A 15,480-nucleotide genomic window follows, 5' to 3' on the forward strand; every position below is an offset into this window, starting at 1 on the left:
CTCTATGAATTAGAGAAAAGTTTAATGAGGTATCATTGTCTTGGGTTGGGAAATGTAACCAAAAATGTGTATTCTATTCTCATCTGTTGATGCCATTGGGAGATTTTGTTCTTTATCTCTTGTAACTCCAGGGGGGGAAGAGGGCGATGCCTTCTGTTCATGGACACCTGATAACACCAGATAAGGCAGGGCCTCCTTATCTCTTCCTGCACCCATCCTCCTCCCAGGGACATCCCCTGTGAATGGGCCATTGAAGGCTCTCACAGGACTGATAACATCACCTCATCCCATTGGGAGATGCTCCACCCAGCGGGAGGAGCCAAAGCCTTTCCATGAGATAAAACAGCAATCCCAAACCCCAAGGGAGCCTGTTCCCACTGGATTCCCAGAGGATGACTGGACCCTTTCCTGAGGATCATCTCTGCTCCAACAGAGCCACATCTGTCACTCCATGGGGACTTATTTCAGACTGCTTCCAACACCCTGATCAACAGGGTGTCAGGTTTGCATCCTGACTCTGTCAGTGGTCCTTTGTACTATTGCATTTGTCTTATTTTTATTTTATTTTTATCTTTCTTGTTGTTTCTTCTCTCTCTATTACATTGTATTTCTGACTTGGAGTCTCACTGGTTTTGCTTTCAATTCAGCGCAATCATTCAACATGGAACCCAAAAAGTTATTCCAGCTGCAATAATTCCAGTTATTCCATAATATCCAGGTAAGATATTATCTCTTATTCTTGAGATAAGATACAACATGAGGAGGATTCATGAAGTTTTCTGCTTTCCTGGACCTCAACAAGCTCCTTAATTCCTCCTGACGGACTCGCAGAAGATCCCAAAATGTTTTGAGCAATGTGTTTAGGCTACGTTGCAATATTAATGAGTGAATAATGTTTGTGAGTGCTGAGTTTCAATATTTCATGAGCAGAACGCGGGATGTGCCACAGAAGAGCCACGGCTGGAAATCACCGGAGCTGACGAGGGACTTGAAAGGATGTGAGAGACGTCAGGAAAACATCTCCGAGCTGAGCTGAGCGCTGAGAGGTGTGAAATGGAGATTTCTGCGACTCCATTTCACCTGTCTGCAAAGTCAGAGAAATTACCTCAAGTTCGTCTCATTTTACAAACACGTAAGTAAGGACAGAGATGGGGAAACAAATTATCTGAAAGGTCAATCTCAGAAAACACAAAAAAGTGTTCAAATCTGAAGTTTCTACCACTGTTTGCTCATTAAAAGCATTATTCTGCATTCACATAAAACTTTGCACAGCAGAGGTGACAGGAGCCATTCCTAACATTAGGAGCAACCACATTCCTAACAACCATTCTAAAATTTCTCTTTTAAACCTTTCAGATCAGGCAAATACTAACAGAAAACACCATTTTTCTGCACCTCAAAGCCAAGGACATTTTGCCTTCAAATTTTTGGTAGCTCCTATTGCTGAGCCTGGAGAAAAGGAGGCTCAAGGGGACCCTGTGGCTCTGCACAACTCCTGACAGGAGGGGACAGCCGAGGGTGGGATTTGGGATCTGATCCCAGAGAACAGGGACAGGAGAGGGAATGGCCTCAAGCTGTGCCAGGAGAGGTTTAGCTTGGATACTGGGAAAAATTCCTCATGGAAAGGGTTGTCCAGCCCTGGCACAGCTGCCCAGAGAGTGTTGGGAGTTCCCATCCCTGGAGGGATTTCAACAGCTTGAAATGTGGCACTTGGGGACGTGGTTTAGTGGTGGTTTGGCAGTGCTGGATTAATGGTTGGACTCCATCTTGAAGGACTTTACAACCTAAAAGATTCCGTGATTTCAAGATTTCAAATCCAAACCCAAAACGCTGAAGCTTTAAAATGATGGGAACATGAACTCAAAAAGGATCATGCACCTCATTAAACCCAGATTTATCATAATTTCATGAGGCCTTAGTGCAAAACCAGTCAAATGTGATGACAGGGACCCAAACTGGCCCCACTTTACCCACCAGAACAAGCACCATTAAAACTCTCTGACAATTCCATCACAACTGACCAAGAGCTCTCATGACTCCGGCACAGGCAGGAGAGGGAAGGGATCACACTTCTGAGCAATTACACTTGAACTTCACATTATTAAATTTAATGAGAACTCCATCGCTTTATTCCATACCCACTTCTTCCTCGGGGTGACTGCTCCTCCTTAACATTTGCCATACATGCATATAAATTAGCCCTTGATTCATTACACTCTGTACTGAGAACAGTGAAGTGATTCCAGCACTGATCCCTGAGCTGCCGGTGACTTTTTCCCATCCCAGTAATTCCTCCTTCATCTTTGGTCCATCCCACTCTGTCACAACTCACACATGAGTTTGGGGCATATTCCATGGCAGGAACTTGGATCTTTGCCCAAGGAGGGCAAGGGGGATCAGGGGATTCTGATCTTTCTTTAGGCTGAACTCCTGCCTGGAGTTCTGTGTCCACCTCTGGGACCCTCAAACAGCAGAAATTGGAGCTGCTGGAGCAAATCCAGAGGAATCCATGGAGCTGCTCCAGGGTTGGAGCCCCTCAGCTCCCAGGAATCCAGGCTGGGAGAGCTGGGGGTGCTCACCTGGAGAGGAGAAGGCTCCAGGGAGAGCTTCCAGCACATTCCAGGGCCTGGAGGGGCTCCAGGAGAGCTGCAGAGGGACTGGGGACAAGGAACAGAGGGACAGGACACAGGGAATGGCTCCCACTGCCAGAGGGCAGGGCTGGATGGGATCTTGGGCAGGAATTCCTGCCTGGAATGGAATTGCCAGAGCAGCTGTGGCTGCCCCTGCATCCCTGCAATGTCCAAGGCCAGGCTGGACACTGGGGCTGGAGCAGCCTGGGACAGTGGGAGGTGTCCCTGCCATGGCAGGGGTGGCACTGGGTGAGCTTTAAGGTCCCTTCCAACCCAACCCATCCTGTGATTCTTTCAGAAGAAAATCAAAGTTGTTTTGGAATAAAAGAAGAGCCCCAGTGTGAAATCAGAGCCTTTTTTCAGGCAATGCCATTCCCTGAGTGCCAGAGCTCAGCAGTTCAGTCTGTCCTCACTCGGTGCAGTTCCCTGTAGCTGAAGCTGTTCCATTTGCTGTGTTTAAATCAAAAACTGTCTCCCATTCCTGGCTGGGAGGGTGGGCAGGCCCTGGCACAGGGTGCCCAGAGCAGCTGTGGCTGCCCCTGGATCAGTGGAAGTGTCCAAGGCCAGGTTGGATGGGGCTTGGAGCAGCCTGGGACAGTGGAAGATGTCCCTGCCCCTGTGGAATGAGATGATCTTGAAGGTCCCTCCCAACCCAAACCATCCAATGATTCTATGATTCCATGATGTGTGTTCTCAAACCCAAGAAAACACTGAAAATACAATTTTAAGCATATTTTCCACCTTGTCCCACATGACCATCAGTGCCTCAGTTACCCGTTTCAAACACCAGACTTGTCACATCACCCAAACACTCAGTCCAAGCCACACCGTCCAGCAGAACACCCTCATTATCCTTCTCCCTTTCCCAGCTCCTTCCAACCCCAGCCTAACACCTGTCAATGGAAAAATCTCTGCTAATTGCCACGTGATTTTCTGTGCCAGTCCTTGATCAGGAGATCCAAGACATTCATTTCAAATCTCAGTTATCCACTCAACTTCCTCCAATTAATTCAATTTATCAACAGCACTTCCATGGACAGCTTGTGAACACTCAGAGCAACAAGGACAGCGACTCTTGTCAGTGGTTGAGTTTTCTTGGAGATTCCTGAGTTGTGGGGGTGTTTTTGGGGCAGTGTTTGATGTTGGAAGGAAGAGAGGTGAGTAGAAAGGGGGGGCAGGTTGTTTGAGGGGATTTTTAATTATGCTTCATAAAGCCACTGCTTTTAAAATATGTGCATTTAGATCAGTATTATATGGAGACAAAATAGATGAGCAAATTCCCACTTTTATGCCAGAGGCACGCAGAGAACCCGAGTCAGAATTGTAAAACTGCTTTACATAATTTGTGTATGTTTAGCTCGCCACATAACTCCACTTGAAATTACTTTCCAACTTAATATCCTTCCCCTTGGGATCTGCAAAAGCAATCCTGGAATTATGACAACCTTAATTATCCGTTAAAATGAAGTGACAGTTAGAAAAATTTTTATTAGTATCATTATTATTATTATTTTTAAGTGTTTCTCTACTGCTCATTTTCTGCTTTTTCAAAATGAAAGAGCTCAGCAGTTTGAAAGCAAAGGTTTGTTTAAAATTGCCAGGGGGGGAAATGGTTTTCTTCTTTCCTACCTGAACCTGAAACTATGAAGCAGGATTATTTTTGTGGATGCTCTCTCACTGGCTCCAAGTCATTTTCGCATCTCTCCTAGAAATAAACTGATCAAGATGAAGCTCGGTATCCAAGTTGTCAGCTGAGATGGCAGGTTTTAAAATCCAAGTGAAAAATAATCCCTTGAAAATTGGGGTTTATACAGGCAGGAGTGAATTATAGCTCTGCTTTCTCCAATTTCCACCTCCCATCTCCAAGATTCATCTCTCCATATCCTGAGAGCCAGACATAATGGTATTAATGGAGAATCAGAGCAGGAAATCTTGCAGAGGAACTCTGCCACTGCCAAACACCTTTTTTCTTCTGCCAACAATACCTTTTTTCACTGAAAACAATAAAACTTGAACAGCTTTCCAAGGCAGTTTGATACTTCCCAACTTTATAAACATTTTTATGCTTCCTTGGCATTTTGGAAGTAAAAAAATCGCAGACTAAACTTCCCTGGTTTGAAGAGCTACAACAGCTCACCTGCTCACCGTACTTATTTGAGAATTAAACCTCTGTTTAAATCCCAAATTCCTTCACACTTAATCCTGGATTCTTCCCTCACCTGCAGAGGGACAGCCCTGCCCCAGCCTGACCCTCCTCGTTCCCTCTTTTCCCGCGACACAGCGGAATTATCCCGGAATTATCCAAATTATCCCTCAGGAATGTTATGGCTGCTGAGGAATAAACCCACTGCTAAATCTTTTGCTGGGCTTGAGATCAGACAAGGGAAATGCCTGCTGAGAGAGGGGGAAAAATGTTGGAGAGATGGAATGGCCGGGAAGGAAAAATAGGAGGAACTGGACGTGGGAAGTGAGGCCCAAATCTGTCTCCACAGCCCTGAGGCTGAAGGGGCCCTTTGGCACTCCAAGGAAAAAGGGTTTATTTTAATTTTTTATAAAATCACCTTGCCTTCCTCAATGTGATTACCAATTGGGATCTCTGATTTTACAAAGCAGTGCAGCTTCTCTTGCCAGGAGATATTAAACTCTTATTTTTGATCTATCCCAAGTCAAAAGAATCATAATCACTTTTACTGCTTCAGAGTATTCCCAGCTTTTCCTTTGACTGTCAGCAGCAGAGAGGATGGACTTTCCCAGACTCTTTTCACACTTAATCCAAACTATACCAATAGGTCCCTGTGGCAGAAGACAAAATAACAACTATTTCCTGAAAAGGAGCTTTTTGTTCCCTCCTGAACAAGAAAAAGCAGGTTTCCCAATTCAACACAGCTGATTACTTGGGAAAAAATAATCATTTAGGAGGAAAAGAATGCTTTGAAGAAGTTCTCACCACAATTAATTTGCTCCCCATATGAACTGAAGATAGATTAAGATGCTCCTCATACCTTTACCTCACTGAAATATAAAATGAATATTGTAAAGAAATCCATCATTTTCTTTTCCCCCTTGTTCTCCACACCTGTGCCAGGAAAGTGGAATAAACATGTCATTACAACAGAAATCAATAGGAAGTTTTAAAGTATCCACTAGCACAGAAAGGTCAAGCCCCAGTATTGATTTCAATATAACAATTTTGGTTTGCAGTTTCCCAAAGGCTTCTTGTCCAATACTCTTCTTCATTCTGCTCTCACTTTACATTTCACTGGTGAATTTGTTCTGCACCAACTCTTTACTCCAGCTTTACTAAGAGCTCATCATTTATGCAATGTACTGCTGAGACAGGATAAAAAAAAGGTTAGGGGGAAGTGCTCAGAGCATCAATGAAACCCCAGAGTGATGAGCAGTGATCTCCAGACCCTCCTTGAAGCACAACAAATAAAAAAATCTAATGGTTACAGTTTTAATAACCCATCACAGAGCAACTCTGTGCACCGGGGCAGAGTCAAAGCTGATTTACAGTTTAGAAAGATTCCTCCAAAGAGATGAGGATGTCACAAACAGAGGCTGCAATCAGTTGTCCTGCTGATGACAGATAAAATGTGACACCCTCTGGAGCCCAGCGAGGCACGGAGAACAGAATCCAGCAATTCATCCCCAGGGAATGCTGCATGAGCTCTGCATTACTCAAGGAAAGGATTTTTCAGGTGCTTTTCCACAGAAAAGTCACCCAAGTTCAACCAGCTGGTCACAGGTGATGGGATGGCAGAGACACAGAAAAAAGTCAGCAATCAGAGAATCCTGGAATGGTTTGGGTGGGAAGGAGCTTAAAGCTCATCTCATTCCACCCCATCCACGGCAGGGACACCTCCCACTGTCCCAGGCTGCTCCCAGCCCTGTCCAGCCTGGCCTTGCACATTGCAGGGATCCAGAATTCCAGCCCAGGCAGGAATTCCTTCCCAGGATCCCACCCAAATTTCCCCTTTTCCAATCTGGAGCCATTCCCTGTGTCCTGTCCTTCTGTCCCTTGTCCCCAGTCCCTCTGCAGCTCTCCTGGATCCCCTCCAGGCCCTGGAATGTGCTGGAAGCTCTCCCTGGAGCCTTCTCCTCTCCTCCTCTGTCATACCTTAAACTCTTCTAGAGCAGAGCTGGCAGCAGAATCACTGAAGGGCCACCAAAGCAAACCAAAATCTGTTTTTAAGCCTTTTCCTGCCTTAAAATCCCTCCTTACAGCAGGAGTTTTCCTCTAAGAAACAAATCCTGGAATCACAGGACAGTCACGAGCAAACTGCACAGGGACAGATTTCTGACACCCCAACACAATTCCAGGGATGAGTATATAGAAAATTTGAATAAAACACACTTCCTGCACTATTGAAGGCACTGCCATGCACAGCAGCTTGCAAAAACACCTCACTCTACAAATAATGAATATTTGAGCCAAATCATATTTAAAAAATGGAAGCTGGGAAACACTTGCCAAGCAAGAAACTGAACCCCGCCCAAATATAATTAGCCTGAGCGAAATGATTAGCAAAATAAAAAAGAATGAAATTTCTCTGATTTTCAGGGGGGGAAAAAAAGGCAAGTCATCATTTAGGAACGTTCAATTTCCATGGGAAATCACATCCATCACTTGCCTCTGAAGCAGTGGTTTGTATATTTTAGTGGAGGAATCCAGCACTCTGATGAAGTTGGCAGTATCTAAAATTTCATCATTATGCTGATGATAGAAGTTGTTCTTTTTTTGCTGTCTCAAAATACTTTTTACTTGGCCTGCACTTTTCATGAAGCAAACTTGAAAAATACATTTACATCAGGATCATGGAGCCCAACAAATGAACAGCTTTGTAGCCAAGGACAAAGTTAATGGATGGAGTGGATAAATTCCACTCTGTTCTCTGATTTCTCTGATGGGAGATGGAAATTTATTTATTTCCCCAATGCCTGTTCTCAAAGCTTTAACATCAAAAATTTTCTCATTTTCTTGGGAAATTAGAAAAAATGCTAAACATTTGCTGAGCTTGTCCAGAATAAGCAGAGAAAAGGCAAAATTCAAATTATCACCCATTGGTCCATTGAGTCGTGTGGATTTCTTTTGTTTATTATTCAGAATTCTTCTCTTAATTATCATTTATTACCTGTCACCACTGTCAAGCTCAAGTTTTTGGGTCCATCCTCTCATTTTTCTGTTCCCTTGAGTATCACCCTAAGACTGCAGCTCTGCCACACTGACTGCTCACAGTTCCTATTGCAGACACTGCAAATTCTGGTGTAAATCAATGATCATCAATTTTCTAAATGAACTTTCTGAAACGAAAACGCTTTTCAGATGAAACATTTCAAAATGTTCAAAAACCAAAGTGAGGAACAACAGCTGGGATGAGTAAAAGGAGGAGTAAAGTGGAATCAGTGCAGAATTTTGGAGATATATTCTAATGTGGGTCTAAATCACCACTTTATTAATTATTCCAAGCCCTCTTAAATAGAAGCTGTAATTCATATATTGTTAGAGAGTTGATGGCATTAAAATACAATTTAAGAGTCATTCTTCAGCTGTAAACCCCAAAATAAGCACAGATTTTCACTTTATATAGAGCAGCCCATCTGTACTGTGTATGGATGTGTGAATAAATAATTTATCTACAAGTTCAAATTAAGATTTCTTCCCTTGACAGTCTGAAATGAGTAAAAGACATTTTGCAATCAAACCCAAATGTGGTCACACACTGCTCACGGAACAGCACCAAAATCAGCTATTAGGCACTTGGAATCAGACAACAAGCAGTCAAAAGTTTCAGCTATTTTTATGTTTAAATCTTATTTCATTTAAATATTGGGGAAAAAAAAAACTGGTTTAGAGAAAGAAGTGAGAATATAAACATGTAAAATATACCGTCCATGGTAAAACAATCCATAAGATTAATGTGGAGATAAAAACTTTAATTTTTATGTCACATGCCAATAGGATTTGTCTTAAAATTAGCGGGTTATGAAATGAAATTGTTAATAAATCAAGGGCAAGGACAAGAACCTTGAATGTAGAGCTCAGGTTTTTGTTCTCTTTTCCAACACTGCATTAATGTGTTTGTATTTATATTACAAATTATTACAGTTCACAGTCCATGTTTCTATTAGCTGGAACATTCTGCACATGCAAGACAAAATAATTGATCTGAACAATGTGAGTTCCTTGAAACCTCCACCAGAATTCAGCCCATAAAGACCTTAAGTTTTACTTATGGAAAAAGATTTGCAGCTTTTACAGTTGTTTCATTCAAGATAAAAAAGCCTCTATGCTCTGTTAAAACCACATTTTTATAATTGCAAATACTGTGTAAAAATGATAATAAAAAAACCCTTGCCATGGCTAAAAATTAATTAATAAATGAAAACTAGAAAAGAAGTAAAGCTGTCAACAAGTTTTGATATTTTTCCTTTCTTTATCAACACCATCATCAATTTATTTTGATATTTTCCCCAGTCTGCTCCCTCCCTTTCACAGATCAATGCACAAGCTGAATTCTGGAAGGAACTGAAAGTGTCACTTGAGAAAACGCTGATGTTGCAAACCAAATATTTCCATATTTTAATCCCATTTAGCTGAAGTCTTGAGCACTCCAGAAGCTCAAAAATAACCCAAGTTTTCCTGTCAAAGCCCTGTTGAGGAGAGGGGGGGGATTTCACTCTCACTTATTGATTTCCTTTATTGCTGATGCAAAAAAAAAAAGAGAAAAGCCTGATTTCTTTTTTTCCCTGGGACATTAATATAGTCCTATCTAATTATATACTCCATCAACCTAACTCAATTAAATAACAGAATGCTGGGTAGGAAACAACTGAGATCTATGCAGACAGTTGAAGTAGTACTAATTACAGCCTAATTTTTTTTAATCCATCATAATGAGCTTTTCTCCCCGTTCTCAGTGGAGGACAATGTGGAATATTTATATTAATGCTCGGTGTGTTGTTTTATCTATTTACAACAATCACCAAAAGGAGAAAGAAACACAAAAGTTCAGCAGATACCAAAATTTCAATAGTTAAAGAGGAGTTTTTAATTGTTAATAATGGCTCTGCCCAGGCTTTCAGAGTCATTGCTGGGGAAAAAAATGTCTAAGAAAGGAATATTTCAATATACCGGAAGGAATATTTCAATATACAGGAAGGAATATTTCAATATACAGAAAGGAATATTTCAATATACCGGAAGGAATATTTCAATATACAGGAAGGAATATTTCAATATACCGGAAGGAATATTTCAATATACAGAAAGGAATATTTCAATATACAGGAAGGAATATTTCAATATACAGGAAGGAATATTTCAATATACAGAAAGGAATCAAAAGGGTTTTACTGGTGTGAGCTGCTTTAATGGAGTATTTTACATATTTAAACATCCTGGAGCTCCCAGAAATTTCCAGAATTCCCAGAAATCTCCGGAATTCCCATTTCTGCTGCTGTTCCAAGGTGCTTTTGCTCAGCCCCCGGGGTCACAGGGACCCTGCTCTGTCTCTGTAGCTCAAAGTGATTATTTGGGCTCCAGAGAAATCAGCAAAGCCTGAGCTTAAAAAGGCAGCAAAAAAGCCACGTTCAGGAGGTCAAAAGGGATTTAGAGCACCAGTTTGGATCAGCTCTTACAAGGAAATTCCAGCTCATTTGTTGTTGAACATGGATTTAATACCCAAACCTGCTGCAGCCCCCACGGCTCTCACAGCCAGCTCGTCTCAGGGCACAAAATTCACTTATTTCCAGGAAGCAGATAAATAAAATAAAAGCTTTAAGCCCAAGTTTGTTGGAAATAATGTTATTAATGAACCAACCTCCTCTTCTGAGCTTCAGAGTCTCTCCTGGCTCGTTCCAGCGCCAGTTCCTCAGCTATTCTCTTCTTCAGTTCTTCATCATTAACTGTAATTAAAAGAAAATTCAATGAAATGTTAACAGAACACAGCTTATTCCCAGCTACACAAACAACAATACAGTGCCCTCGATTGTTTATTTGCTTTTTTCCTCATAGCAGCTGGAGTTGCTTTCTTGTGGTTTACCCATCTTTGAAATTTTAGCTCAACTCCAGCGAGCTTTTAAAAATTTTCTCATTAAACGGTTTTTCAATTAGTGAAATCTTTCCAAAATTAAACAATGTGGACAATACATTAAATATTTTTCTTCAGAAATATGTCTTTGTGAAATAAAACCATGGAGATGAGACAGAGATATAAACAGTAAAGTCATAAAATGTTGCTTTTTATTCATATAGAACCAAAAATAATATCTTTGTATAATAAATTAAGTATTTTCAGATGCATGTAACACAACAAAGCTCTTACAGCATCCTAAATATTCATATTTCTTGTTCCTAGACAAAGATTTTGCCCCAAATTCTCCTGATTTTGTTTAATCAAGCAGATGTGGAAAGAATATTCCCTTCACTTTGATTCTGTCAGGTGAATCAGTGAAAGTCTGGTTAAGAACAAAAAAAGGAGGGAAGGAACTTCTTCAAGAAAATGAAGAGAGGGAGAAAAGCTGCAGAGCCACGAATCCTCCAAGGCTGAAAGGCATCTCCAAAATCACCAAAATCCAAGTTATTCCTAATCCTGCCTGGAATTAAAACCTTCCTACACTGAGCTGAATCTCTGCCATGCTCTGCATTTCCAGGTAATTCCCTCAAAAAATGACACCAAAAAAATAAAATAATAATAATAAAAAATTTAAATAAAATAATAAAATAAATAAAATAAAATAAAATAAAAAATAAATAAAATAAAAACATAAAAAATAAAATAAAATAAAATAAAAACATAAAAACCAAAATAAAATAAACATAAAAAATAAAATAACATAAAATAAAATAGAATAAAATAAAATAAAAAATAAAAAATAAAATAAAAATATAAAAACCAAAATAAAATAAAAAATAAAAAATTAAATTAAATTAAAATAAAATAAAATAAATAAAAAATAAAATAAAATAAAAAAATAAAAAAACAAAATAAAATAAAAAATAAAAAAATAAAAATAAAAAAAAATAAAAAAAAAAAAAATAAAATAAAATAAAATAAAATAAAATAAAATAAAATAAAATAAAATAAAATAAAATAAAATAAAATAAAATAAAATAAAATAAAATAAAATAAAATAAAATAAAATAAAATAAAATAAAATATTCCTGGCTCAGATTCCCCTCCATGGAAGCCCAGAGCTCCAGTTTCTTTACCACCCCAGAACAGGCAGGCAAACAGAGCTGCTGAATCCCAGAAGGTGCCACAGCCCTGGGAGCAGTGACAAAAGCCCTGCTAGGGCAGGTCAAGCCCAGGGAAGTTCATTTTGAGGCACTGCAGGGTCTAAAGATTATCCAAAATCCCTGTTCCACATTCCTGGTATAGGAATATATATATATATATATATATATATATATATATATATATATATATATTCAGACTCCCAGCAATTCTGCCCATCCCAAAGCAGCCTCACAAGAGAGTTTTAAGAATGAATGAATGAAGCGGCTTCAGCAATTTTCTAGGAGTTTTGGCCAATTAATCCAGGCAGAAACATCTCAGGAAAAGCAGCAGGAATCGATATCCATCGTGCCAGGCCCAGGAAATGCTGAGATCACAGAAACAGAGGGGAAAATGAGGGGAAACTTGTGGATCAGCAGTGAGACCCCAGCCTAAAAACATATTAAAATTAAAATTCAGAGGGAAATATGAACCTTTCAAGAGATCTCTAGCACAAAGCTGGGTGAAAAAGGAAACCCCCATTTTACTGGGATTATCTTGACTGATATAACAACATTAATTATCTTGTTCACCAGCATGTAGAGAATGAAATTTATGGTTCTGGTGTACAAAAAGGAGAACAAGGACTCCACCAGACCAGAGGATGGTTTATGTCATAATGAGGAGAGATTCGGGCAGCAGCCAATAAAGACATTTGACCTGAACAATCAATTAGGCTGCCCATCGATCAGCCAAATACTAATAGGGAATAAAAGTGGAGCTACAGATCATTCAATAGAATTATTGTAAGATTTAATTGGGGAGCTCCCAAATGGGAGCTTCATGATGTTTTGGTTTAAAAATAATTTTTTAAAATTGCAGTTCTACAAGGAGGAGGGATTTGTTCTAGGGGAAGAAGCATTTAAGAAGAGAAAAGATAATTTATTTGAGAGAGGATCAGGAAAAGATTATTTTGTATTAAATGTTAAATAACATTTCTGATGGCCATCTCTGCTCACACTACAGTACATTAAAAACACACAGCTGACCATTAAAATATTAGAAAATTTTCAACCTGGGGAGGTGCAAGATTGCTGAAATATTAATACATTAATGTAATTCTATTAAAAATTAAATTATTGCTTTGCCATTCCCACCACCACCCCCTTTAACATCAGAAATTCCTCAGGATGCTGGAATCAGTGGCAGCTTCATCCCAGAGCAGATAAAGTGGGAGGATTTTCAGGGAGGTGGATTTAGGCAGGGCACACCTGGATCCTGCTCCTGCAGGAGCACAAAAAGCGGGAGAGGGAGTGTGGGAGTGTCTAATGGACATCACAGCTCAAATCCCAACCCCATTTGTGAGACGAGCAGAGAAGGGAACCCCAAACCCCCAGAACAGCGGCTCTGTCCCCTCAGCACGCCAAGGGATGAGTGTTTGACCAGCAGCGTTCTCCTGGGATAACGGGAATGGGAAAACACCGGGATGAGGGGATGGAGCACGCCCAGCTGAGGCTGCACAACTCTGAGAGGCACCAGACTGCCCCAGACACTGACACAGAGGGGTTTGGGTGGGTTTGTGTGGGCAGGGTTTGGTGCCGGGGGCTGCGGGGTTGGGTTCTGGGAGCTTCCTCCACGTCCAGCAGAGCCACTCCAGGCAGCTCCAGGATGGTGTCACCAGGATGGAGCCACCAGGATGGAGGCACCAGGATGGTGTCACCAGGATGGACCCACCAGAGTGGAGCCACCAGGATAGAGCCACCAGGGATGGAGCCACCAGGATGGAGCCATCAGGATGGAGCCACCAGGACAGACCCACCAGGATGGAGCCACCAGGATGGACCCAACAGGGATGGAGCCACCAGGATGGAGCCACCAGGATGGTGTCACCAGGGATGGAGCCACCAGGATGGAGCCACCAGGATGGAGCCACCAGGATGGAGCCACCAGGATGGAGCCATCAGGATGGAGCCACCAGGATGGAGCCACCAGGATGGAGCCACCAGGATGGTGTCACCAAGATGGAGCCACCAGGAGGATGTCACCAGGATAGAGCCACCAGGATAGATCCACCAGGGATGGAACCACCAGGACAGAGCCACCAGGATAGATCCACCAGGGATGGAACCACCAGGATGGAGCCACCAGGATGGTGTCACCAGGGTGGTGTCACCAGGATGGAGCCACCAGGGTGGAGTCACCAGGATGGTGTCACCAAGATGGAGCCACCAGGATGGTGTCACCAGGATAGAGCCACCAGGATAGATCCACCAGGGATGGAACCACCAGGATGGAGCCACCAGGATGGTGTCACCAGGGTGGTGTCACCAGGATGGAGCCACCAGGGTGGAGTCACCAGGATGGTGTCACCAGGGTGGAGCCACCAGGATGGAGCCACCACAATGGTGTCACCAGGATGGAGCCACCAAGACGGTGTCACCAGGATGGTGTCACCAGGACAGACCCACCAGGATGGAGCCACCAGGACGATGTCACCAGGATGGACCCACAAGGGATGGTGTCACCAGGATGGACCCACAAGGGATGGTGTCACCAGGATGGACCCACCTGGATGGTGTCACCAGGATGGACCCATCAGGATGGAGCCATCACGATGGAGACACCACGATGGTGTCACCAGGATGGTGTCATCAGGGTGGAGCCATCAGGGATGGTGCTGATGCCTCTGGGATGACGGATTTAAGAAAAATAAAAGTTTTGTGCAGCTGGACAGTGAAGAGTGGAGTGAGACGATGAGAGAACAGCCCTGCAGACACCCAGGGCAGGGCAGGAGCTGCTCCAGAGCTGACATTCCCAGGAGATTCCATGGGAATTCCATTAATTCCATTTTCTCTCCCATGTCCAGCTGTGGGAGAAGCTTTGGTGGGACCAGACAGGGTCAACAGTGATAAAATCCAGAGAGCTCCTGCAGGATCTGGGCAGACCAGGCAGGGCACTGAAGACGTGAAGGACTTAAATTTGACAAACAGCACCCTTTTTTCTTATTTGTCCACTAATTCTTCAGGAAGTGTTTGAAAGACAATTTCTGCCTAAAATCGAACCTAAACCCATCCTCCTTCAGCTTAAGGCTGTTCCCCCTTGTTGTGTCACTGCATGTCCTTGTGAAAATACAAATTTCAACACTTCAGCATTCAGTCTTCTCCAAAGTTCCAATCCATCCTTTGGCAAACCTGAGAAAAGCTTGTTCCACCACCTTTTTAAAATGCCACAAAGCCTGATGTCTATTAAAAATATATTTATAGTGTGCCAAGCCATTTGCTTCACCCTTTTTTATTTATTCTCCCAACTGTGCTTCAAAATCAGACAAATAAGGAACCAGAAAGCCAAGGTATTTCCCAGGATTCAAAAGGTTTTGGGAAGTTTTAGGGACAACTGATAAGGACAGAGGAGCAAAAGGGCCTGAAGGGTTTCTCATTTCCAGATGCATAAAATGTGCTCTGCCTTGGAACTCCAAGGCCACCCATGAGCAGGAGGAAGCAAAACTTCACCTGATGCAAATTCTTGAGGAATCATCAACAATTTTATCCTCCACGTCTACAACAGAAAGATTTTACAACTCCTGTAGTATTTAACTCCAACTCCTCAGCCCTCGTTAATCACAAAATCCGAAC

At 42.0% G+C, this 15,480-nt stretch overlaps 1 protein-coding gene across 2 annotated transcripts in view; it reads right to left on the bottom strand.

Moving 5' to 3' along the window:
- CHCHD3 (coiled-coil-helix-coiled-coil-helix domain containing 3) overlaps positions 1 to 15,480 on the bottom strand; it is a 132,552-nt gene that overhangs the window by 98,412 nt on the left and 18,660 nt on the right. For both annotated transcript variants that reach the window (XM_063397127.1, XM_063397128.1), the window contains exon 3: positions 10,454 to 10,538. In XM_063397127.1, the coding sequence (XP_063253197.1) occupies positions 10,454 to 10,538 (85 nt within the window). The remainder of the gene's footprint in view (positions 1 to 10,453; positions 10,539 to 15,480) is intronic.

Source organism: Prinia subflava, chromosome 4 (assembly GCF_021018805.1).
Source record: "Prinia subflava isolate CZ2003 ecotype Zambia chromosome 4, Cam_Psub_1.2, whole genome shotgun sequence".
NCBI lineage: Eukaryota > Metazoa > Chordata > Aves > Passeriformes > Cisticolidae > Prinia > Prinia subflava.